This window comes from Lithobates pipiens, unplaced genomic scaffold (assembly GCF_037356315.1).
Source record: "Lithobates pipiens isolate NorthernLeopardFrog02 unplaced genomic scaffold, aLitPip1_a1.2 Scaffold_16, whole genome shotgun sequence".
Lineage (NCBI taxonomy): Eukaryota > Metazoa > Chordata > Amphibia > Anura > Ranidae > Lithobates > Lithobates pipiens.
In genome coordinates, this window is record NW_027507748.1 from 11,789,065 (window position 1) to 11,815,224 (window position 26,160).

Genomic DNA, 26,160 nt, shown 5'->3' on the forward strand with positions numbered 1-26,160 from the left:
TCTACTGGCTCCTCCCCCCCCCCCCCCCCCTCTTACATTTCAGATTCCTGTGTATGGGGCAAAGCAATCAGACCTACTGTGTGTGGGAGAATAGTAATAATAGAGCTATATAAATGTATAATAATAATGGTGTGTGACTATGGGGGGGCATTAGAGTGTGAGCTCCTCTGGTACAGAGACTGATGTGATTTGGCTCAGTGTTCTCTGTACATCGCTGCGGTATATGTCAGAGCTATATAAATGTATAATAATAATGTGTGACTGTGTGGGGGGGGGGGGCATTAGATTGTAAGCTCCTCTGTACAGAGACTGGTGTAACTTGTTCACTCTTCTCTGTACAGCACTGTGGTATATGTCAGAGCCACATAAATGTATAATAATAGTAATGGTGTGTGACTGTGTGTGTGTGTGTGTGGGGGGGGGGGGTCATTAGAGTGTAAGCTCCTCTGTACAGAGACTGGTGTGGCTCACTGTTCTCTGTACAGCACTGTGGTATATGTCAGAGCCACATAAATGTATAATAATAGTAATGGTGTGTGACTGTGTGTGTGTGTGTGTGTGTGTGTGGGGGGGGGGGGGCATTAGAGTGTAAGCTCCTCTGTACAGAGACTCGTGTGGCTCACTGTTCTCTGTACAGCACTGTGGTATATGTCAGAGCCACATAAATGTATAATAATAGTAATGGTGTGTGACTGTGTGTGTGTGTGTGTGGGGGGGGGGGTCATTAGAGTGTAAGCTCCTCTGTACAGAGACTGGTGTGGCTCACTGTTCTCTGTACAGCACTGTGGTATATGTCAGAGCCACATAAATGTATAATAATAGTAATGGTGTGTGTGTGTGGGGGGGGGGGGGTCATTAGAGTGTAAGCTCCTCTGTACAGAGACTGGTGTGGCTCACTGTTCTTTGTACAGCACTGTGGTATATGTCAGAGCCACATAAATGTATAATAATAGTAATGGTGTGTGTGTGTGTGTGTGTGTGTGGGGGGGGGGGGTCATTAGAGTGTAAGCTCCTCTGTACAGAGACTGGTGTGGCTCACTGTTCTCTGTACAGCACTGTGGTATATGTCAGAGCCACATAAATGTATAATAATAGTAATGGTGTGTGACTGTGTGTGTGTGGGGGGGGGGGGGGGGTCATTAGAGTGTAAGCTCCTCTGTACAGAGACTGGTGTGGCTCACTGTTCTTTGTACAGCACTGTGGTATATGTCAGAGCCACATAAATGTATAATAATAGTAATGGTGTGTGTGTGTGTGGGGGGGGGGGGGGGGTCATTAGAGTGTAAGCTCCTCTGTACAGAGACTGGTGTGGCTCACTGTTCTCTGTACAGCACTGTGGTATATGTCAGAGCCACATAAATGTATAATAATAGTAATGGTGTGTGTGTGTGTGTGTGTGGGGGGGGGGGGGGGGTCATTAGAGTGTAAGCTCCTCTGTACAGAGACTGGTGTGGCTCAGTGTTCTCTGTACAGCACTGTGGTATATGTCAGAGCCACATAAATGTATAATAATAGTAATGGTGTGTGTGTGTGTGTGTGTGTGTGTGTGTGGGGGGGGGGGGGGGGGGGTCATTAGAGTGTAAGCTCCTCTGTACAGAGACTGGTGTGGCTCACTGTTCTCTGTACAGCACTGTGGTATATGTCAGAGCCACATAAATGTATAATAATAGTAATGGTGTGTGACTGTGTGTGTGTGTGGGGGGGGGGGGGGGGTCATTAGAGTGTAAGCTCCTCTGTACAGAGACTGGTGTGGCTCACTGTTCTTTGTACAGCACTGTGGTATATGTCAGAGCCACATAAATGTATAATAATAGTAATGGTGTGTGTGTGTGTGTGTGTGTGTGGGGGGGGGGGGTCATTAGAGTGTAAGCTCCTCTGTACAGAGACTGGTGTGGCTCACTGTTCTCTGTACAGCACTGTGGTATATGTCAGAGCTATATAAATTATTATTATACAGGATTTATATAGCGCCATCAGTTTATGCAGCACTACAATTTAAAAGGGAGAAAATATAATTATAAAATAGACGAGGGTTAGGAGGGCCCTGCTCAGAAGAGCTTACAATCTAATAGGGTGGGGCAGATGGTACAAAAGGTTGTAACTGTGGGGAATGAGCTGATGGAAGTGGTAGGAGATAAGTTGGTGTGATCGGCTTCCCTGGAGAGATGAGTTTTCAGGGATCGCCTGAACGTAGCGAGAGTAGGGGGGATAGCCGGACAGGTTGAGGTAGAGAGTTCCTGAGGATGGGGGAGGCTCTGGAGAAATCCTGGAGATTATTATGGGAGGAGGAGACGAGGGAACTTGGGAGGAGCAGAGAGGATGGTTTGGGTGATAAACTTATAATAATAGTGTGTGATTGTGGAGTGGACACTAGAGTGTAAGCTCCTGTGGTACAGAGACTGATGCGTCCGGCTCAGTGTTCTCTGTACAGCACTGCTGTATATGTCAGAGCTATATACATGTGTAATAACAATAATAATAATGTGTGACTGTGGGGGAGGGAGGGACATTAGAGTGTAAGCTCCTCTGGCACAGAGACTGGTGTGACGGCTCAGTGTTCTCTGTACAGTGCCGTGGTATATTTCAGAGCTATATAAATGTATAATAGTGTGTAACTGGGGGACACTAGAGTGTAAGCTCTTGTGGTACAGTAGTGGATGTGACTGGCTCAGTGATCTCTGTACAGTGCTGTGGTATGTGTCAGAGCCATATAAATGTATAGTAATTGTGTGTGACTGTGGGGGAGGGAGGGACATTAGAGTGTAAGCTCCTGTGGTACAGAGACTGATCTGATTGGCTCAGTATTCTCTGTACAGCACTGCGGTATATGTCAGAGCTATAGAAATAATATTGTGTAGTTGTAGGGAGATATTGGAGTGTAAGCTCCTGTGGTGCGGATGTCAAGGGTTCAGGTTCTCTATGAAGTGAGAAGTCCAGTCTATGACATGTGGATGTATTAGAGGGATCTGTATGTAGAAGGACATTAGCGGGATTGATGTGAGGGGCGCCTGGCTGCACAGATGTTGCTCGGGTTCCTCGGACAGGTTGGGGATGTAGTGAGTTGCTCGGTGTAGGGGGTTGTGCTGGTTAAGTGATTGATGTGCATCCTCCTATAAATTCACATCCTGTCGCTCGGGTGGAATTCATGTATATTATATGATGGGGAATTGCAGCCCTGCTCTGTCCTTGAACCACAGAAGATGACGTCCTTCATGCAGCCCCAGGGGGCCCGTCCAGTGCTTGCCCACAATTTTCCATCTTCTGTATGAATTACATCCAGGAACACTTTTTTACCTTTTTACATCACTTCAGAAATGCCTCCATCATACAGATGTGACCCTCTGCTCTGTATTCTGCCAATGCTGTCCAATCGTATGGCTGTCTTTGGCCCCCATTAGAGAGAATTGCCCTCTGTCTGTTTCCTGTCTACCATTATCACTGAGACTGAAAGACAATCCCACATTTTGGGTTGTCACCAGAACAAGAATAGAGGAGAATGGGGACACCATGACCACAACCATCTAAAGGCCCGTACACACGGTCGGACTTTTTGACAACAAACATGCAAATTAGCTGTTTTGGAGCAACATCCGACCGTGTGTACGCTCCATCGGACAAACTTTTTCTGTTTTCATCGGACTTTTGTTGGCTCTGCGAACGGACAAACTTTCTGGCAACAAAAGTCCGATGGAGCAAAGTCCTACCGTGTGTACGCAAAAGCATCGGACTTTTGTACAAGGTACAAACACGCATGCTCAGAACCATTGCAAACGATCAGACTACAATACAGAAGTTGACCAAAGGTGGCGCTGGAGTCATTGAACGTCCTCTTTTGAAGCGGCGTCAGTACGTTGTGACGTCACCACGTTCGTGTTTGTTGTCAAAAAGTCCGACCGTGTGTATGCAATACAAACTTGTGGACAACACACTTTGTACAAAAGTCCACGGAAAAGTTTGTACAAGTCCGACCGTGTGTATGGGGCTTAACTCTTACTTTGTTTATAAACATTGATCAGATGGGAGATAGAGAGATACAAAGTAACATTGTTTATAAACACTTATCAGACGGGAGATAGATACACAGGCATGTACTGGCCATCGGGACTACCAGGAGTGGGCCAATGGCTCAGTGGGCCGGTCAGGTGCAGTCCTGGAACCGATAATCTCTGACAGTGAGTGATTGCGATTTCACTCCTGTCAGGGGGAGCAGCCGCCTTCACTTGCTGGCGAGAGCATTTGACTTTCTGCTCCCTCCAGCCTGCAGGGGGAGATAGACAGCCAGCAGACTTTCCTTCCTCTCTCTCCCCTTGTCATGTCATTTATCACATGACTGGAGAGTGCTGCCTTCAGAACTGTGAGTACCCATGGGAGGGGGAGGAGAGAGGGACACTCTAATGTAAGGGGGCTGCTGATGATGGGGACACAGTGATGTAAGGGGGCTGCTGGTCATGAGGACACTCTGATGAAAGGGGGCTGCTGGTCATGAGGACACTCTGATGAAAGGGGGCTGCTGGTCATGAGGACACTCTGATGAAAGGGGGCTGCTGGTCATGAGGACACTCTGATGAAAGGGGGCTGCTGGTGATGGGGACACTCTGATGAAAGGGGGCTGCTGGTGATGGGGACACTCTGATGAAAGGGGGCTGCTGGTGATGGGGACACTCTGATGTAAGGGGACTGCTGACGGGCACACTGATGTAAGGGGACTGCTGACGGGCACACTGATGTAAGGGGACTGCTGACGGGCACACTGATGTAAGGGGACTGCTGACGGGCACACTGATGTAAGGGGACTGCTGACGGGCACACTGATGTAAGGGGACTGCTGACGGGCACACTGATGTAAGGGGACTGCTGACCGGACACTCAAAATTAAAGTGAGCCGGCCTGGATGAAGCCCAGGGCCAAATTTTCGTCCCAGTGCAGCCCTGGAGATACAAAGTAACATTGTTTATAAACATTGATCAGACAGGAGATTGAGAGATACATAGTAGCATTGTTTATAAACATTGATCAGACAGGGGTGAATACAAACTAACGTTTATAAACACTGATCAGATGGGAGTTGAATACAAAGTAACATTGTTTATAAACATTCTTAAAATGGGATATAGAGAGATACATAGTGATATTGTATCTCTCGATCTCCCGTCTGATCATTGTTTACAAACAATGTTACTTTGTATCTCTCGCTCTCCTGTCCAAACAATATTTATAAATATCACCTCGCATCTCTCTCCCATCTGAACAATGTTTCTAAACAATGCTACTTTGTACCTCTACTTCCTGTCTGATCAATGTTTATAAACAATGTTACTTTGTATCTCTCTATCTCTTTCTCTCTCCTGTCCAAACAATATTTATAAATATCACCTTCTATCTATCGCTCCCGTCTGATCAATGTTTATAAACAATGTTACTTTGTATCTCTCTATCTCTTTCTCTCTCCTGTCCAAACAATATTTATAAATATCACCTTCTATCTATCGCTCCCGTCTGAACAATGTTTAGAAACAATGTTTATTTTTTGTGTCTGTTTCTGTCCTCCGCACATGGTTTATATCATATTATGAACAAGTAAGAGCATCTCAGGACTCTTTCCTCATTTGGTTTGGCACTCCTTTCCTTCTAAGCACTGAGTCACTCCAGGGCACTCACCAAGGTAGGAGAGGAGGAGGAGGGGGGGGGGAGGGGGCGTTCTGCTTGTATGTGAGCTATTTCACCAAAGCCAGTCAGCTTGTTGAAGTAGTGAAATTTGCCTTTGAAATGAAGACATTCTGAAATTGCATCCTTTGGATATAAAAGTAGGAAGGGCTGTGAAATATTCATTTCTCTTCTGTAGCACAAGGTCTCTATGAAATATGAAGCGATTTTTATCACTATGGGGGATATGACCACCCAATTCCCTCATTCGTGGAGTCCGGGGGTCCCGGGCCTTGTATCCAGAGACTGGACGGTTTGGCAAAAGTTAGAGGATTCCTTTCCTTAACCCCCTTTATGACAACAATACATATACACTGTATTACCAAAAGTATTGGGACACCTGCACATGAACTTTAATGACATCCTTAGTCCGTTGGGTTGGCTCCGCCCTTTGCAGCTATAACAGCTTCACCTCTTTTGGGAAGGCCGTCCACAAGGTTTAGGAGATGTGTCTACGGGAATGTCTGACCATTCTTCCAGAAGCCCATTTGTGAGGCCAGGCACTGATGTTGGACGAGAAGTAGAGTTGGGCGATTTTCTCAAAAAAAATAAAACTCTATTCACGATTCGAATCTAGTTCTTTTTTTTTTTTTTTTGTGATGGACACAGCGCCAGTCCTGAGGAGCTGCGGGCAGGAGTTTTTAGGCGAGGCCGCAGCTTCGGCCTAGTCCGCGGCGTCCGGCCTCGCGGACTAGGCCCAAAACCGTGGCCTCTCCTAAAAACTGCGCCGGTCCTGGTGGAAAAAAAAAATTTGAAAAAAACGATTTGCTGAAAATTTGAATCTATTTGACCTCTCAACTCGATGCAAGATTCAAAACGATTTTTTTTTTTCTCCAGCCCTAACGAGAAGACCTGGCTTGCAGTCTCCGCTCTAATTCATCCCAAAGGTGTTCTATGAGAGTGAGGTCAGGACTCTGTGCAGGCCAGTCAAGTTCCTCCACAATAAACGCGGTCATCCATGTCTTTATAGACCTTGCTTTGAAAAATATTATGTAACAGAAACAATTGCAACATGCACCATTTTATTCTCTAGGGCCTCTGCCAACACACACACACACACATATATTATGTATATGTGTGTGTGTGTGTTTTTTGGCAGAGGCCCTAGAGAATTATATATATATAACCCCATATAGAACCCCATATATATATATGGGGTTCCAAGTAATTTTCTAGCAAAACATATGCTGACTGGAAATGTGTTGCAATGCTCCCTTCACACCTCCTATGCCAGGAGGCTTGAGAAAGAGGCAGTACCACCTTGAAATGCGTAGCCACTCCCCTTCACGCCATCATGCCATCATCGGCTAAGTTCCAAAACTGTCATATCGGCTCACATATCCTCTTATAGGCAGTTTCTGCTTTCTATCATCTTCGCACCGCCTGTGTTTCTGGATGACGGCATCAGAGTAGAATAAAAAGCGTATGTTATGAGCTTGGTTGCCATCATCCAGAAACCCAGGCAGTGCAAAGATGATAGGGAGCAGAACCTGCCAATATTAGGGGATATCTGAGCTCTGGAGCTGATCTGATAGTATGGGAACTTAACAGATGATGATGCATGGCAGGAGGCGTGAAGGGGAGTGGCTACGCATTTCAAGGTGGTACTGCCTCTTTCTCAAGCCTACTTCTCAAGTGGCTTGAGAAAGAGGCGTTACCCCCTTGAAACTTGTAGCCAAGCCCCATCAAATGCGCTTTTTAATTTTTTTCAACAACGTGTGAGTAGTTTTTTTCCTTTTCAATAATAAATTGATCATACATACTGCATTTACAATCCCCCCTTTTTGTGTTTTGTATTAATACAAGCCCCGTGTCTGTTTATAATTCCTTTTTATTAGCTACTGTATATCCTCTGGGCAGCCATGTTTATTCATGACCAAGGCAAGCCTTGACTTCTTAGTCATGCCTTCGTGATCCTTTCATCGTACTGCAGTCAGAGTCTGCGTGATTGAAAACAATCTTGTGTAACGATTGGCAGCCAGAGACCAATTATCCGTGTCACGTCCGACTGGCGGCTCTCAATAATCACCATTATATATGGGCCCTGCGTATTGTATTTCCATTCATATGAACGACGCAGCTGCTTGTTACATTAACAATCGTATTTTCTGCCGTATATAATTTCATGCTGCTGTGTTTTCCCGCTTCTCATCCGGCCTCCTCCTGTGCGTCTCCTGCCTTCCCGCCGCTCATTATTGATGAATGCGTTTTTATCTCGGGAAGAAAAGAGGCCGTGAAATATTAATGGCTCTGCTGTAGCGCAAGGTCTGGATGAAATATTCACCGGATTTATCACCGGGGCATCCTGCTGACGCAGGACCCCGCGAACAGAGAATATAAACCACCGCAAGCCCTCATCCGCGGAGCCGGGCGTACCAGGCCTGGCATCCAAAGACTGAACTGTCTGTGTTGCGTCGGCACCAATTGGATGATTTTATTTCTTTCTCCCGGTGCGGAAAGCTGAACTCCAGGCAGACAAGCTAAAGTTGTTTTTTTTTTTTTTTTTTTTTTTTTAAAGTACTTTTTTACTTGTAGTTTACAACTTTTACTGCTGTTGGCTCTTGTTCTCCCAGTGTTGCTTCCCTGAACTTCTGGTCTTCATATGAAAGAGTTAAAGTAGAACTAAAGGCAAAACTTTTCATTTTAGGGTTATAACCCCTGTCAAATTGTGTTTTTTTGTTTTTTTTTCCACCATCTGTGTCCCCATTGCGTAAATTTCACTTCCTGTCCCATAGCCAAACAGGAAGTGATAGGAAATCCCCGCAAATTTAAGGGAATCCCTTGGAGACCCTGCGGTCATTGGAAAATTTCCCCTCTATTGCATATTTCGGGACAACCCAACATTTTGGGTTTTCTTTTACTTTCACTTTTAACCACTTCAGCCCCGGACCATTTGGCTGCCCAAAGACCAGACTGCTTTTTGCGATTCGGCACTGCGTTGTTTTAACTAACTATTGCGCGGTCGTGCGACGTGGCTCCCAAACAAAATTGATGCCCTTTTTCCCCCCAGAAATAGAGCTTTCTTTTGGTGGTATTTGATCACCCCTGCGGTTTTTATTTTTTGTGCTATAAACAAAAATAGAGCGACAATTTTGAAAAAAACGCATTATTTTTTACTTTTTGCTATAATAAATATCCCCCAAAAGTGTGTGTGTGTGTATGTGTGTGTGTATATATATATATATATATATATATATATATATATATATATATATATATATATATATATATATATATATATATATATATATATATATATATATATATATATATATATATATATATATATATAAAAAATTTCCTCAGTTTAGGCGGATACGTATTCTTCTACACATTTTTGGTTAAAAAATCGCAATAAGTGATTTATTGATTGGTTTGCGCAAAAGTTATAGCGATTACAAAATAGGGGATAGTTTTGTGGTATTTTTATTAATATTTTTATAATTTTTTTTATATGGCGCCGATTTTTATCGTGACTGCGACATTATGGCGGACACATCGGACAATTATGACACATTTTTGGGACCATTGTTATTTATACAGCAATCCGTGACCGTGGCCGCGGGACCAGCGGACCCGATCGCCGCTGGTGTCCTGTGATCGGGTCACAGGGCTGAAGAACGAGGAGAGGTCTGTGTAAACAAACCTTTCCCTGTGTGGCTGTCACCTATCGTCTGTTCCCTTTTATAGGGAAGGGCGATCATTGACGTCACATGCCAGGCCACACCCCCCTACAATAAAAAACCACATAACGTCACGCATAACCCCTACACTGCCCCCTAGTGGTTAACTCCTCCACTGCCATTGTTATTTACACAGGAATCAGTGCATTTAAATAGCACTGATTGCTGTATAAATGACAATGGTCCCAAAAATGTGTCAAAAATGCCCGATGTGTCCTCCATAATGTCGCAGTCACAATAAAAATCGCTGATCGCCGCCATTACTAGTAAAAAAAAAAAATTATAAAAATGCTATAAAACGATCCCCTATTACGCTATAACTTTTATGCAAACCAATCAAATCAATTAATCGCTAATTGCCATTTATTTTTTATTTTTTTTATTTTACCAAAAATATGTAGAAGAATACATATCGGCCTAAACTGAGGGAAAAAAAAATTTTTATATTTTTTTTGGGGGGGATATTTATTATAGCAAAAAGTAAAAAATATTGCATTTTTTTTCAAAATTGTCGCTCTATTTTTGTTTATAGTGCAAAAAATAAAAACCGCAGAGGTGATCAAATACCACCAAAAGAAAGCTCTATTTGTGGGTAAAAAAAGGACCCCAATTTTGTTTGTGACCACGCAATTGTCAGTTAAAGCGACGCAGTGCCGAATCACAAAAAAGGGGCCTGGTCCTTTTGGCTGCAAATTGGTCCGAGGTTTAAGTGGTTAAACAAGTGTGATTTAACTGCAAGGGCCGGGTCACACTTGTGCGATGCCAGACATCGCATGTAATTCGCAGCGCGCTGCAGTTCACATTACATGCGATGTCTGTGCGGGTGTGATATCAGCCATACAGATAGTATGGCTGATATCGCACTGCATTCGGTCCAAAAACGCACAGGACCCTTTTTTATGTTCGGACCAGAATCGGATCGCAGGTGTGTTCACCATTTTATTCTCTAGGGTCTCTGCTAAAAAAAAGGGGTTAATAAACAAATAAATGCCCATCTTTAACGATTAATCGTGCAGCTCTAGTGCATTTATTATTATTTTTACTTGGAGCCTGTAAAGCATTGTACCTGTGATCAGCAGATCCCGGGTGCCATGCAGGACTCCTGCAGACTTGTCAGTGTATCTGTCTGCTCGTACCCAGAGGCGGACTGACAACTCATGGGACCCTCAGGCAATAGGCGATTATGGCCCCCCCCCCCCAGGCAATCAGACATTATGGGGCCACACAGTATACAATCACACAGTATACACAAACACACACCGTATACAATCACACACTATACACAAACACACAGTATACAATCACACACTATACACAAACACACACAGTATACAATCGCACAGTATACACAATCACACACAGTATACACAAACACACAGTATACACAAACACACAGTATACACAAACACACAGTATACACAAACACACAGTATACACAAACACACAGTATACACAAACACACAGTATACACAAACACACAGTATACACAGACATGTTTCTATTGGCTGAGAAGGTGCTGGAGAGGTGGGGCAGCTATAATCTCAGGATTTTTAGACCAAAAGGATGTCGGTAAGGGACATTTTAGAGACGGATGTAAAAAAAACAGATTTTTACATGCTGTCCCTGGTTTTACTGAGGCTGGCAACCCTGATGGGGCCCCCTAGTGGCCCGGGGCCTTCGGGCAGTGCTCGAGTGTCCAAATGGTCAGTCCGCCCCTGCTCGTACCTCATACGGACGGGCACATACACACTGACAGGAGGAGACATTGAACTACCACAGCGCTGTACATTGAGAACTACAAGCCAACAGCTGCAGCAGCTCTCCTGCCTCCTCGCTGGACAGATTGATGGTCATTGCTGCCGTCAATGAAATCCTATGACTAGAGGGGAGGGGAGGGTTGGGTTAGGTTTCAAGCCCTGCTGTTCTTTGTCAGTAGCGTCAATAATATCTGCCCTTAGCTCAGGCATGCAGGCAGGAGGGTGTGCTTAGCAGAGGAAGCCCCTCCTCCCATGAAGACTCTTTCTTGGGATGTATGACATCATTTTGGCCTAGGCCAGAAACCAGGAAGTAACTGAAATAATTGGAAAAAATAAAAGTGTTTAAAACAAGTAATTGTTTACCTTCCTATGGAATTACTAAGGGTAGCAGCACAAGGTTTATCCCTGCTTCACACCAGTGCAGCTTTGAAATTGTGCTGAAGTAGCCGCAGATCAGTGCGATTTGGATCTCCTGATTTTCATTGCGGTAACTTCATTTAACCACAAATCAAAAATGTGCAAAAATCACATACCTGTACATAATTCTTGGGATCTGCTCTGGGGCGCGCACGCTGGCCGCCAGGTCCTGCTGATCATTTGTAGGAGAGGCAGAACGGCAGTCTGCCTATGTAAACATGGCAGACCGCTGTTCTGTCAGAGAGGGAGATGGCGATCTTGTGTTCCTGCTAATCGTGAACTTCGATATCTCTCTCGCTCCAGTCAGTCCATCCCCCACACAGTAAAATATCGTTCCCTAGGAGCGCGCTTAACCCTTTGATTGCCCCTTGATGTTAACCTCTTCCCCGCCGGTGTCATTTATACAGTGACATTGCACTGCATTTGTGTCACTGGTCCCCAAATCGTGTCAGATTTGCCTGTCGCAATGTTGTGGTACCACTAAAAATCGCTGATTGCCGCCATTATTAGTTAAAAAAAAAAAAAGTCCCTAAATATATCCCGTAGTTTGTAGACGCTATAAATTTTATGCAAACAGGACATGTAGCAGAATACATATTGACCTAAATTGATGAAGAATTTTTATTTTTTTATATGTTTTAAAGCAGAAAGTAAAAAAAATAAAAACGCAGAGGTGATCAAATACCACTAAAGGAAAGCTCTATTTGTTGGGGGGGGGCATAAATTTTAAATGTGTACAGGGTCGCACGACAGCGTAATTGTTAAAGTGACGCAGTGCTGTATCGCAAAAAATGGCCTTGTCAGGAAGAGGGTGAACTTTTCCGGAGCTGAAGCGGTTAACAAAAGTTGATAAAATCGCAAAAGCCTTTTCTGTGCGACTCGCAACCATTTTAAGGGTTCCATTTCCCGCAATGGGGTGCGGCTTGTCATGCGATTTTTTTAACTGTCAAATTGCAGCAGTGTGAATCAGAGCTGAAAGTGGAACTTCGGTCCACCTTCCAGGTGTCCCCCATTTTGCCGCATACACGAACGTGCCCACGGGCTCAGCCCAGCCTTTGGGTCCTGGGAGAGCCCGTTGGCACATGTGCAAAAGACAAGGAAGAGGTTTGTTTTTTTTCCTCCTAGTAGTCTTTGCACATACATAGGAAACCCCGTGCATGCGCAGATGGCCAGGGAAAGTAATGAATACAGAGATGTTCCTCTGGGCTCTATAGGGGCCCAAACCCTGCAGCAATTCTGCACAGACACAGGGGGCTGGAAGTCCAAGTGATGACTACAGAAATACAGAAATAAATTTGTTTGCTAAACAAAAAAAGTTTTGGGGGGTCACCATGACTGACCACTTTTAAAATTAGTTTTTAAAAAAAAGTTGGCACTGCAGCTGCTCGCTTGCGGGCTGTCTCTCTCTAATTGACACTCAGACAGGAAGTGAGGGGGCGGTCCCTCTTTTGAAAATGTAACTGTATATTTGTTTTGGATATAACAGGATGACATCAAAATAAATGTGCAGACTACAGAGCGCCCCCTTCTGGCTGGATACAGTATTATTGGTCATCCGAAGAAATAAAGAGAATGAGAAGTTGAAATGAAGACTTTTTTTTTGTTTGTTTTGTCAGACTTTCCCGCCTTCCTTTTTTTTTTTTTTTTTGTTAATGGACTTTTTCTGGCGACCCCGGCGCTCATTTCCCCAGACACGGTATCTCTTCATCCTCTCAGCCTTCGCAGCTTTCTCCCCCCCAATTCCAGAGCAGAACGGCTCAATTGTCTCCGTGTCTCGCGTTCTCACAGCCTTGTGAAGCTCCATTTAGCGATTTAATCCATTTTCACGGCCTCTCGGGGAATATCGGAAACAATCCAAAGCCTGTCTCTCGCCTGTCACTCAACAAAGGGGGGTCCCGTCCCCGAGGGAGCGGCCATTAGTGCGCGCCGCTCCGGATCCGTTATCACAGAGAGCAGGAGCCGGGCTGGGAGCCCAGCCATTTCCACTCATATTATTCTGTGTAATTAGAAAATGTATTTTTAGAGTCACATTGACATTGTTCTTTATCTACTAATTGGAATCGGCAGCCGGGGGCGAAGACTTCTCCGAGCCCGTGGGCATCACCTTCGGCTTACCGAGAACGACCTGCGGGCAACGCATTACATCTCCCCAGCCCTGGGCTATAGCACAGGGTGCGGGAAACCTCTCCCTAATGTATAGACGGGTCTCCACCGTAATACATTCTTATTTATATGTGGGCGTAATGGAGCATCCAATCAATGGGAGTACAGTCATTGGATTATATAGAGAGAACTAAACTCCTCAATTTAAATACACTCACCGCCCACTTTATTATTTGCTTGGTAACGCAGATTGCTAATCAGCCAATCACATGGCAGTGTCAGGGCTGGGCTCAGCCCTTCCTTCTCTGAGCTGGTCGGCTAATTGCCAGCTCCTATCTCTCTCTCCACAGTGACTCACCTGTTGATGATCCTGCTCGTCAGTCCTGTCTACTTAAAGCGGGATTCTCCGCTGATCCCTCCCCCCCTCCGGTGTCACAATTGACACCTTTCAGGGGGGACGGGGGTGGAGATATCTGTCAAAGACAGGTATTTACACCCACTTCCGGGCATAGACTCCCGTGGGAGTCTACGCCATTTCCTGTCCTGCCGTGCTGTCTGCTGGGACACACACGGGTCCCAGTGACGGCGCAGAGATTTCCTATTGCGCCGCAGGGAACTGGGAAGTGAAGCCGATTCGCTTCACTTCCTGATTCCCTCACCTAGAATGGTGGCGGCAGCAGCCGAGGGACGAGCGATCGATCGGCCTCGGCTGCCAGCATCACTGGACCCCGGGACAGGTGAGTGTCCATTTATTAAAAGTCAGCAGCTGTAGTATTTATAGCTGCTGGCTTTTAATATTTTTTATTTTTTTGGTGGAATCCCTCTTTAAGCCGTCCAGTCCAGATGATCTCTGCCTTCGCCACATCTCTGCGTTCCTGTTAAAGACTTGCTTCTCTGACTTGCCTTCTGGCTCCAGATCCTGCTTGCTGTTCTGCTACGCTCATCTCCGGCTCCCTGACGTTTTGGCTTGTCTGACTATCCGTTCCGGTTCCTGAACTCTGGCTATGTTTTGACCCTTTTTTTTCTTTATTAACCGCTTGCCGACTGCTGCACACAGATCTACGTCGGCAGAATGGCACAGGGAAGCAAAAAAGTAAAGCGGAAATACATTTTTTTTTCATAGCGCAAAAATTAAACGCAGAGGTGATCAAATACTACCAAAGGAAATCTCTATTTGTGGGGGAAAAATAACTTCTTTTGGGGGGGGGGGTACAGTGTCGCACAGCCGCGCAGTTGTTGAAGAGGAAGTAAACCCTGATGAGTTTACTTCCTCTTTGATTCCCTGCAAAGGTAAAGCATAATGGACTACTATGCATCGCATCGCATCGCATCACATCGCATAGTAGTCCATTATGTGTCACTTACCTGACACAGGAGCCAGCGAAGTCACCGCTGTCCCCTGTAGTCCGGAGCATCCATCTTCTCGGTGGGTCTCGCTGCTCCGCCACTGTCATTCGTCGGAGCCGCAATGACCTCACTCCCGCGCATGGGAGCCGCCACTCGCGGCCTATCGCCGTTAACTGAGGCATGCTCAGTGCGCCGTAGACAGCGGTGCCTGTCTTTCGGCAAATATCTCCTAAACCGTGTAGGTTTAGGAGATATTTATTGGACCTACAGGTAAGCCTTAATCTAGGCTTACCTGTAGGTCAAAGTGGTTTGTAAGGGTTTACAACCACTTTAAATTAACGCAAGAGCCGTATCGCTAAAATGGCCTAGTCATTAAGGGGAGTAAACCTTCCGGCGCTGAAGGGGTTAAGGAGAGAGAGAGAGAACATGGAGACGTGTATGAACTCAATATGTTTTCTTTTTTTAAGTGGCTGCCTATTAACGGGTATATTTTAAAACCATTTAACGAGCGTGCGGCCCCCCGGGGGCCGGTGTCATAGGATAACAATCTGTCCTCCTGAAGTGAGTGTCGGAACGATCGCTGGGAGTTTTTTGTAGCGGCGAGACCGCCGACTGATCTGCAGCTGTATGAAAGTGAAAAACCACTTTAACACCATTACCGTGCCCTCGGATTCTGGGTGCCGGGCGGCTTCATTAACAGCAGTTTGCTTTCATGCTCACGCCAGTTAGCGAGCTCCTGGATTGTCACCCCCCGCTGCGTCTCATGGCGGGGGGGTTATTAAAGATCACAGCATGATCTCTGACTGCTGGGTTACATGTCTGCGGCGCCACGTAGCTGTGAGTGGAGTGTCGCCTCCTCTGTGCGTTTCCGACTCCGTCTAGGACCGCCGCAGATACAGCGGGTAAAATAAGTATTCAACACGTCATCTTTTTTCTCTGGTAACGGTTCTATGGGTGTGATATTCTCACCACGTGCCGGTAACAACCCATGCAATCCATACAAAAGACACCAAAACAAGTGAAAAAAAAATGAAGTTCTGTGTAATAAAATGGGATGACACGGGGGGGGGGGGGGGGGGGGCCAGAGGAGTATTGAACACTTGAAGAAAGGGAGGTGTAAAAAGGCATGGAAAGACACCAGCTAAAATCTCTCAGTAATTAGAAAGCAATCCTGCCCCTTGTCGGTGAAAATTAATATCAGCCGGTTCGGTCTCAACCAGCGGCGGTCTGTCCATAAGGGGCGCATCTATCCATGCGTCTGGGACCCTAACCACTTGCCAACCAGCCGCCGCAGTTTTACTGCGGCAGACTGGCACGGCCGGGCGAGACCACGTTATGTTATGTCGCTTTGCCCTGTGGTCACTAGGGGGCGCTGCTGCTCCTTTCCTGGAGCTGTTGCGAGTGCCCGGCGGTCACGATCACCGCCGGGCTCCCGCGATCGCTGCTGACGCACGAGAAACCGGGATCTCTGTGTGTAAACACAGTCTCCGGTTCTCTGAGGGGAGAGGAGACAGATCATGTGTTCCTACAGAGCATCTCCCCGCATGAACAGCTATCTGTCATCTCCACTACACAGTCCCCCCCCCCCCCTCCCCCTTCAGTTAGAACACACACTAGGGAACACAACCTCTTGATCGCCCCCTAGTGTTAACCCCTTCACTGCCAGTGACATTTTTTACAGTGATCACTGAATTTTTGATCTCTGTATAAATGCCAATGGTGCCAAAAATGTGTCAAAAAAGTATACACCATAATGTCGCAGTCCCGATAAAAATCGCAGATCATTGCCATTACTAGTAAAAAAAAATAGTTTGGGAGCTATGCCGCATGACCATGCAATTGTTAGTTAAAGCATCGCAGTGCAGAATCGCAAAAAAGTGCCCTGGTCGGGAGGTGGGTAAAATCTTCCGGGGCTGAAGCGGCTAATCTACATGCAGGTCGCCGGACTCATGGATTCAAATGGAAGTTTTTTTTTATTTATTTATTTTATTTTTTGAAGCACATGATTAGAGCCAGAGGCTCCGATAGGCTTCAAAAAAGGGTGAGTGCCGTGTGCTCACTGTGCCCTGAGCCCACCCACTTGTGTGATCATAGTAAATGAATATTCGCTATTGTCGCGCCGATTCTCCTTGTGAGACCCATCACCCGATTGGCTGAAAGGGCAATCAAATCGATATTCCTATCGTACACATTCCTGGTATTTGTGGCTCATAAAGTAGCGGGTGCTGCAGCGATTACCAGTTGGGTCCTGGAAACCTCAAACAAGCGTACGTATTCACCAGCACACCATGGATCGGCAATTTTCATTCCAAAAGGTTTAATGGAAAGAATCACATCACAAAAGAAAGTGCAACGTTTCGGAGCCACGCAGGACCCCTTCGTGATCACATGCCTGACGAAGGGGTCCTGCGCGACTCCGAAACGTTGCACTTTCTTTTGTGACGTGATTCTTTCCATTAAACCTGTTGGACAAAAATTGCAGATCCATGGTGTGCTGGCGATTTATATATGTACGCTTGGCTGAAAGGGCAGGAGATCCTATTGGACACCTAGGAGGAGGAGGGAGGAGACACACGGCGGAAGCCGCCGTGATGCAGAAGAGGAGAAGACACGATGGAAGCCGTCGCCTTTAGGAGCGCTGCCCGACCACGACCTAGATGGGGTAAGAGTGGGGCTGCATGACCAACCATGGGGGGGAGTGGAAGGGTGTGCCGGCCCACCGAGGGGGTGGTTGTTTACCCCCCCCCCCCCCCCAAAAAAGACAGAACACCCAGCTGACAATGGTCTCAACTGATGGCCTACAAAAAGGTGTCTCATTACCAAGGTCACAAGAAACATCTGATAGGTAAAAGCAAAAGAGCTCTCTCAAGACCTTTGCAACCTTATTGTCGTAAAACATACTGATGACATGGGCTACAGAACCGTTTCTAAACCTGACTGTTCCAGTGAGCACTGTTGGGGCCATAATCCGGAAGTGGAAAGAACATCATTTTACCATAAACGGGTCACGGCCCAGTGCTCCTTGCTAGATTTCCCAACAGAGGAGTGAAAATAATTATCAGAAGAGTTGTCCAAGAGTCAAAGACCATAAGTAATGCGCTCACCCACCATGGCCTGTATACACGCTCACCACCCAAGACTCCACTGCTGAAGAAAAACCATGGTGAAGCTCGGTTAAAGTTTGCTGCACAACATTTAGACACGCCTGTGAAATACGGGGAGAATATAGTCAGAGGAGACCAAAATGTAATTATGGCACCCAAAGAGTTACACACCATGTTTGGAGGTCACATGGCATATCACCCCAAAAAACACCCCCCATAGCAACAGTGTGGTTTGGAGGTGGGAACATCATGGTGGGAGGGAGGGGGGGGGGGCGGGGCTGTTTTTTAGCATACGGTACTGGCAAACTTTATATCATTGAAGAAAGGATGAATGGTGATAGAAATCTGCTGCCATCTACCAGGATGATGAAGATGAAACGAGGGAGGACATCTCAGGAGGACAATGACTGGATAGGTTTTATAGTAGAAAAATGTGTGTGTGTGTGTATATCAAAATTTTGGATGGGCTACTTCTGTAGTTCCTCTGGTGCTCTATGTAGAGCTCAGTGTCGGGGCGGACTGCCAATATTCCACCGATATCCAATAGAAGAAATGACGGGACACGTTCTCCAATGCAAAAATGTACTTATATCAGATGCTTTCAAGGCATAAAATGGTTACATGCTACTGTACAGTTATGTGCATTCCGTGCTCTTCATCAGGCTTTGTGCAGTGATCTACTTCCAGCCACGTACTTTTATACCCTTTCACACGGGAGGCTTTTATCATTCGTTACAGCTCTAAAAATAGTGCCTAAAATAAGCCTCAGCTTCCAAACCCAGTGTAAAAGCCAGAGTGCTTTCACGCTGGAGCGGTGCGCTGGCAGGGCGTCACAAAAAGTCCTGCCAGCAGCTTCTTTGCAGCGCAGGAGGATCGGTAAATACACCGCCACTCCTCCACCACTCCTCCGCCTTTCACACTGGAGCGGTGCGCTGGCAGGGCGTCACAAAAAGTCCTGCCAGCAGCTTCTTTTGCAGCGCAGGAGGATCAGTAAATACACCGCCACTCCTCCACCACTCCTCCTCCGCCGCTCCTCCACCACTCCTCCGTCTCTCACACTTTCACACTGGAGCGGTGCGCTGGCAGGGCGTCATAAAAAGTCCTGCCAGCAGCTTCTTTGCAGCGCAGGAGGATCGGTAAATACACCGCCACTCCTCCACCACTCCTCCTCCGCCGCTCCTCCACCACTCCTCCGCCTCTCACACTGGAGCGGTGCGCTGGCAGGGCGTCACAAAAAGTCCTGCCAGCAGCTTCTTTGCAGCGCAGGAGGATTGGTAAATACACCGCCGCTCCTCCACCACTCCTCCGCCGCTCCTCCACCACTCCTCCGTCTCTCACACTTTCACACTGGAGCGGTGCGCTGGCAGGGCGTCACAAAAAGTCCTGCCAGCAGCTTCTTTGCAGCGCAGGAGGATCGGTAAATACACCGCCGCTCCTCCACCACTCCTCCACCGCCGCTCCTCCACCACTCCTCCGTCTCTCACACTTTCACACTGGAGTGGTGCGCTGGCAGGGCATCACAAAAAGTCCTGCCAGCAGCTTCTTTGCAGCGGTGGAGGATCGGTGAATACGGCACTCCTCCGCCTCTCCTTCATCGCTCCTGCCCGTTGAAAACCATGGGGCAGCGCTGCTATACCACCGGCAAAGTGCCGCTGCAGTAGCATTTTGCGGGCGTATTAAACACTTTTTGGCAGTTAGCGGGGGTTAAAACCGCTCCTCTAGCGGCCGAATAGTGCCGCTAAAACAACGGTAACAGTAAAAAATAGCACCGCTTAACCGCCGACGCCCAGGCGCTTTCACTGTGAAAACACTCCAATACTAACAATACAGGGTGTCGCCTCACAGGTGAATCACATTAATACAATTATCACTAATTATCAAAAAACAATTGAACCTACAATCATACCTGGAACTAGAGCTCCACACTTATAACTACATATGATTGGCACATAATCATTGCTCGTCCAATCATTACATTTCTCAGGTGCAAGGAGAGATTCAGTTCTTATATCAATTAGATAGTAATACGGTTCATCATTAAGGCCCAGTTCACACTTATGCCATGTGATAACCCTGCGAATCCACTGCGGGTTCCCGCATCGCACCCGACTCGCACGGCCGTTCACACTGCCATACGTAAACTACTGAGGAGTGTCGTCATATGTTAATGACACCCCCATTTCAGCTCGCGTATCGCACTGCGAACTGACAGTTCGGGCATGAATCGGATCACATATGCGTGAACACACATGCGATCCGATTCTGGTCCGAACAGAAAAAAAGTGTCCTGTGCATGTTTGGACCGAATGCGGTGCGATGTCAGCCATACTATCTGTATGGCTGACATCGCATGTAATGTGAACAGCAGTGCGAATTACATGCGATGTCTGGCATCGCACAAATGTGAACCGGGCCTTAAGTATCAAAAGGAACAATAAAAATAAGAAAAAGTAGACAAAAATGGACACAATTACAAAACGCAGCCCTATACTTCATTAAGACTGTCAGCCAAAACCCTTCTCCGGATATATTCCCTATTCATGTCCTGGATGTTCCATTCAGCCTGTAAGGAAGGATGAAATCTCTCACAAGCTGATAAGAACAGGTATAATCGGGGCTTTTCTTCTCAGAGAATAGGTGCAGGAACTCCCCCTGTCTGAGTCACCCCTTGTCTCCGCCCTTGAATCCCAGCAATAGATCTCCCAGCAACAATGGAATCCCAGCAATAGATCCCCCAGCAACAATAGAATCCCAGCAATAGATCCCCCAGCAACAATGGAATCCCAGCAATAGATCCCCCAGCAACAATGGAATCCCAGCAATAGATCCCCCAGCAACAATAGAATCCCAGCAATAGATCCCCCAGCAACACTAGAATCCCAGCAATAGATCCCCCAGCAACACTAGAATCCCAGCAATAGATCCCCCAGCAACAATGGAATCCCAGCAATAGATCCCCCAGCAACAATGGAATCCCAGCAATAAATCCCCCAGCAACAATAGAATCCCAGCAATAGATCTCCCAGCAACAATAGAATTTCAGCAATAGATCCCCCCAGCAACACTAGAATCCCAGCAATAGATCCCCCGGGAGCAATGGAATTCCAGCAATAGATCCCCCAGGAACAATGGAATCCCAGCAATAGATCCCCCGGGAGCAATGGAATCCCAGCAATAGATCCCCCGGGAGCAATGGAATCCCAGCAATAGATCCCCCGGGAACAATGGAATTCCAGCAATAGATCCCCCGGGAACAATGGAATTCCAGCAATAGATCCCGGGAACAATGGAATTCCAGCAATAGATCCCCGGGAACAATGGAATCCCAGCAATAGAACCCCCCCAGCAACAATAGAATCCCAGCAATAGATCCCACAGCAACACTAGCATTCCAGCAATAGATCCCCCCAGCAACAATGGAATCCCAGCAATAGATCCCCCCCCCCCCCCCAACAACAATGGAATCCCAGCAATAGATCCTCCAGAAACAATGGAATCCCAGCAATAGATCCTCCAGAAACAATGGAATCCCAGCAATAGATCCTCCAGAAACAATGGAATCCCAGCAATAGATCCCCCAGCAACAATGGAATCCCAGCAATAGAAAATGCCTGCCGTGTCCCGAGAGGAGATTCATCCTCTTCATTTGTCCTCTTTACCATTATCATTGAAAGTGAGAGAGAACCCCAAATGTTGGGTTGTCCCCAGAAAAGTAATGGAGGGGAAATCCTCCCAATTCCAAAAGTGAAGGGAAATCTCTGCAATTAGACGCAGATGGTGAAAAAAGAAAATCTGACAGGGGTTATAACCCTCCCTTGTTCTATCCAAAATGAAAAAAAAAAATTTGCTCATAGGTCTACTTTTAAGGTAAAAAAAAAAAAAAAACACACAGCAGGTAACTCGCGGGGCAAGAACTGCGGGAACGCGGTGTGTGAAAGCGGCCTCCGTGGGTGAAGTAGCGGTCTCGCCTGGCTGATTTTGCCGCTGGTTGTATATAATTTAAAATTCAGGACTATGAATTTTGATGGAAGTGTCGTTTTTGCTGCATCAACAACACTTTTGTAGCTAAATTAATTGTTACTTTTCTTGGATTTTTTTTTTCTCTGTACGGGGAAGGATTAATGACTTGTGATTTGTAGCCATAGCAGAGGAGATACCACGCTCCTTTCAGCCCATATGCTAAGTAAGGATTGAGAACGACCTCAGCCTTGACTTCCAGGCCACGCTCCGTAGCGCGTTTCGTCCTGCCCATGGGTTTTGGTCATGACTAAGTCCTGTGGGCTGGACGAAATGTGCCAGAGGGCATGGGCCTGAGAGGAGCCCATTTCACATTGGGCTTGGATTGGCACTACGGATGCCGACTCGGTGGCTCACCGGGGCACCACTCAAAGCGGCACGCTAAGTAAATTTATGGGGTTAAAGGTAGCAGCTAATGCCTGCAACCTGTTTTACTTAATCTAGGCGTATAGGTTGGGCACAGTGCTGGGACAAGGTCATCAGAGCCCAGGGCGAACATGCCAAACTATGCCCCCAGCCCCCCCATGAGCAAAATGTGTCAACAAAAATCTCCCCAGCAATAATCTGCATGCTTACCCCCAATCATATATTCACTCTCCTCCCAGTACAAATCTACCCCCCTGCTGAACCGCCGCCCCCCCCCCCCCCCCCAAAAAATTCACCTTTCCTAGCACAAATCCTCTACCCCTAAAATGACCTATCCTAGTACACACATTGTCCCCACCCCCCCATTTAAATTCCTGCCCTTCCAACACGAATTGCCCCCCAAATCCCCCCCATCGAGCACAAATTTTCTTCCATCTCCCATCACAAATGTCCCTAAATCGCCACTCTTAGGCCGCGTACACACGCGCGGACTGTTCGCCCAACTTTGTCCGTCAAACAGTTTCGGCAAACAGTCCGCTCAAAATTAGCATGGACGGACATGGCCACACACGACGGACGAACAGTTTGCTGAAACCGTGCGCGATGACGTGAACGGCACGTACGACGGGACGAAAAATACGACGTCCTATACACTGCATTATAACTTTCGGTGTGTAAATCCTTTCTGAGCATGCGCGCAACTTTGTTTGACGAACAAGCCTACACACGGGGGGACTGTGTTTCAGCGGACAGTTTTTCGGAATTTCCGAAAAACCTTGTTCAGCGGACTGTTCGCTGAAACTGTCCGCTGAAAGCCCACACACGAGCGGACTGTCTGCTGAAACTTGGTTTCAGCGGACAGTTTCAGCGAACAGTCCCCGCGTGTGTACGCGGCCTCAGGATCCCCCCCAAATTTCCCCTCCTAGAACAATATTTATACCCTTCAGCCCCCCCCCCCCCGCCCAAATTCCCCCTTCCTACACAGATTCCCCTCCCCCAATTCCCTTGTGGCTCCACCTCACATGATATTACAGTGCCCAATGCAGCTTCCCCTCCTGCCCATCTCTTGTCCCGACCCTGGTTGGGCACAGAAGAGGTAATCGGTCCCATCCATTAAAACACACTGGTTTTCTAAATTGCAGGAAAATATATTTTTATTCTATTATTTCCAATCATGTGATCACTTTTCTTTGCATTGCCCTGGTTTGGTGGGTGGGACTAAGCAGCAAAGCAGGGGGGTGGAGCAATGTCCATGTGACTTGCAGAGTACTTCAATACTTTTACTTTTTTTTTTTTTTTACATAGTAATTATTCTTCTCCTTGGATTGTTTCCTTTGTAACTTTTGAGGCCATCGGGAATAAAATGCAACAGTTTTTTATTTCTGATCTTTCCACTGTTGGAGGCGGAGTCTTGTCTAGGTTGACAGGTCCTATCACACCCTCAGGGCACCATCAGGTTACCTTGCTAGACCCGCCTGGTCTAGTGCATGGGCAGCTGGGAGAGGCAATGGAGAGAGCAAGCAATGGCACATGCACACTGGTGGCAACGCTGCTGAGGCATGGTCAGGCTGTAGTGTGTTGCCACGTGGCACAAGGAGGTGAAACAAACTGGCAGGGTCACAGGTATTTTCAATTTACTGGAATCACCTGCTGTCAGCTGCTGGGAGTGCAGGCATGGATGGAGCTCATCCCAGCTCTGTGGATATCGATGTGAAGAAAGCCCAGGCTCCATCCTGGACACACACCCTCTCCCCAATGCGTTTCGCCCAGTGTTCAGGACGAAACACGTTGGGAGCTGTGGCCTGGACGGAGCCCGGGCTGAGGCCGTTTTCACATTGCACACATAAGGGTTTTGTTGTGATGTATGGATTTTGGCATTTTACCTTTTTTTTCTTTCCAATCGGCACTCATAGACCATTTTCATAGGGAGCCGTTAATACAAAAAATATTTTTGGATGTACTGATGCTTTAACCTCTTCTTTTTGTCTCATCAAGGTAATGATATGCAGTGAGTTGATTGGATGATTCCTATTGATTGTGTTTTTTTTCTTGCAGGGAGGAGGAAGAGCAGCTGCGGAATAAGATCCGGGCAGACCATGAGCGCGCCCTCCAGGAGGCCAAGGAGAAGTTAAAGAAGTCTCGGGATGAGATCAGAGCCGAGATCCAGACTGAGAAGAGCAAGCTGATAGAAGAAATGAAGAAGAAAGATAATCCGCCCTTACCGCTGGCACCCGTCCCCAACCTGCCTGAGCTGAAGAACGGCGACCCTGGGGACCCAGAAATCCGAGAGAAACGGGATAAAATCAAGGAGGTGAGAGCCGGGAAATGGGCAGTTCTATACAGCTAAAGTACAACTCTGGGCACATAAAATATTATCACTTGCAGGGGGACCCCAGAAGAGGAGGTTACTCTGGGCAAGACCATTGCACCACAGGTGTTCTGTTCATCCCCATGTGAGCAGACTTGCATGGGTGTACTCTTATGCCACATACAGACGAACGGAATTTCCGACAACCAAACCGTGGATTTATTTCCAACGGATGTTGGCTGAAACTTGTCTTGCATACACACGGTCGCACAAATGTTTTTTCGGAAATTGGCAAGAGCGCGCTGACGTACAACACGTACGACGGGACTAGAAAAAGTACCGTATATACTCGAGTATAGGCCGACCCGAATATAAGCCGAGGCCCCCAATTTACCCCCAAAAAAACTGGCAAACTTATTGACTCGTGTATAAGCCGAGGGTGAGACATGCCTGTCCATCCCTGTGTGTGTGTCCGTCCATCCCTGTGTGTCCGTCCATCCCTGTGTGTCCGTCCATCCCTGTGTGTCCGTCCATCCATCCCTGTGTGTGTGTGTGTCCATCCATCCATCCATCCCTGTGTGTGTGTGTCTCCATCCATCCATCCCTGTGTGTGTGTGTCTCCATCCATCCATCCATCCATCCATCCCTGTGTGTGTGTGTCTCCATCCATCCATCCATCCATCCCTGTGTGTGTGTGTGTATCCATCCATCCCTGTGTGTGTGTGTGTCTCCATCCATCCATCCATCCGTGTGTGTGTGTGTGTGTGTGTGTGTGTGTGTGTGTGTGTCCAGCCTACCTGTGTCCCGAGCCTTTGTCCCGAGCCTCCGTCCCGTGTCGTGCCTTGCCTTCGTCCCGTCCCGTCCCGTCCCGTCCCGTCCCGTCCTGTCCTGTCCCGTGCCGTGCCTTGCCTTGCCTCCGTCCCGTGCCCTCTTCGTCGGCGGCCATTGTAAAATTCAAAAGCCGCGCCTCCTCCTTCGCCTGTGATAGGCGGAACACTGAATTTCCCAGCAGCCTGTGTTCCGCCTATCACGGACGTCGTATCATCCTCGTCCGTAGTACGAGGATGAGAAGATGCCCGTGATAGGCGGAACACAGGCTGCTGGGAAATTCAGTGTTCCGCCTATCACAGGCGAAGGCGGAGCCGGAGGCGCGGCTTTTGAATCAGAATGGCCGCTGTCTGTCTGCTCGACACGCTGATCGAGCGGGCAGACAGCGATGACTCGAGTATAAGCCGAGGGGGGCACTTTCAGCCTCAAAAAAGAGGCTGAAAATCTCGGCTTATACTCGAGTATATACGGTAAGTTCAATAACCAATAGTGCAGCTCTTCTGCTTGATTCCGAGCATGCGTGGAAC

The 26,160-nt window shown here is 47.2% G+C and overlaps 1 protein-coding gene across 1 annotated transcript in view; it reads left to right on the top strand.

Annotated features, from left to right (window-relative positions):
* Positions 1–26,160, top strand: part of MAN1A2 (mannosidase alpha class 1A member 2) — a gene marked incomplete at its 3' end in the record, with an annotated part of 179,647 nt that overhangs the window by 90,989 nt on the left and 62,498 nt on the right. Inside the window, 1 exon segment of the mRNA XM_077479577.1 lies at positions 24,553–24,808. Within this exon segment, the coding sequence (XP_077335703.1) occupies positions 24,553–24,808 (256 nt within the window).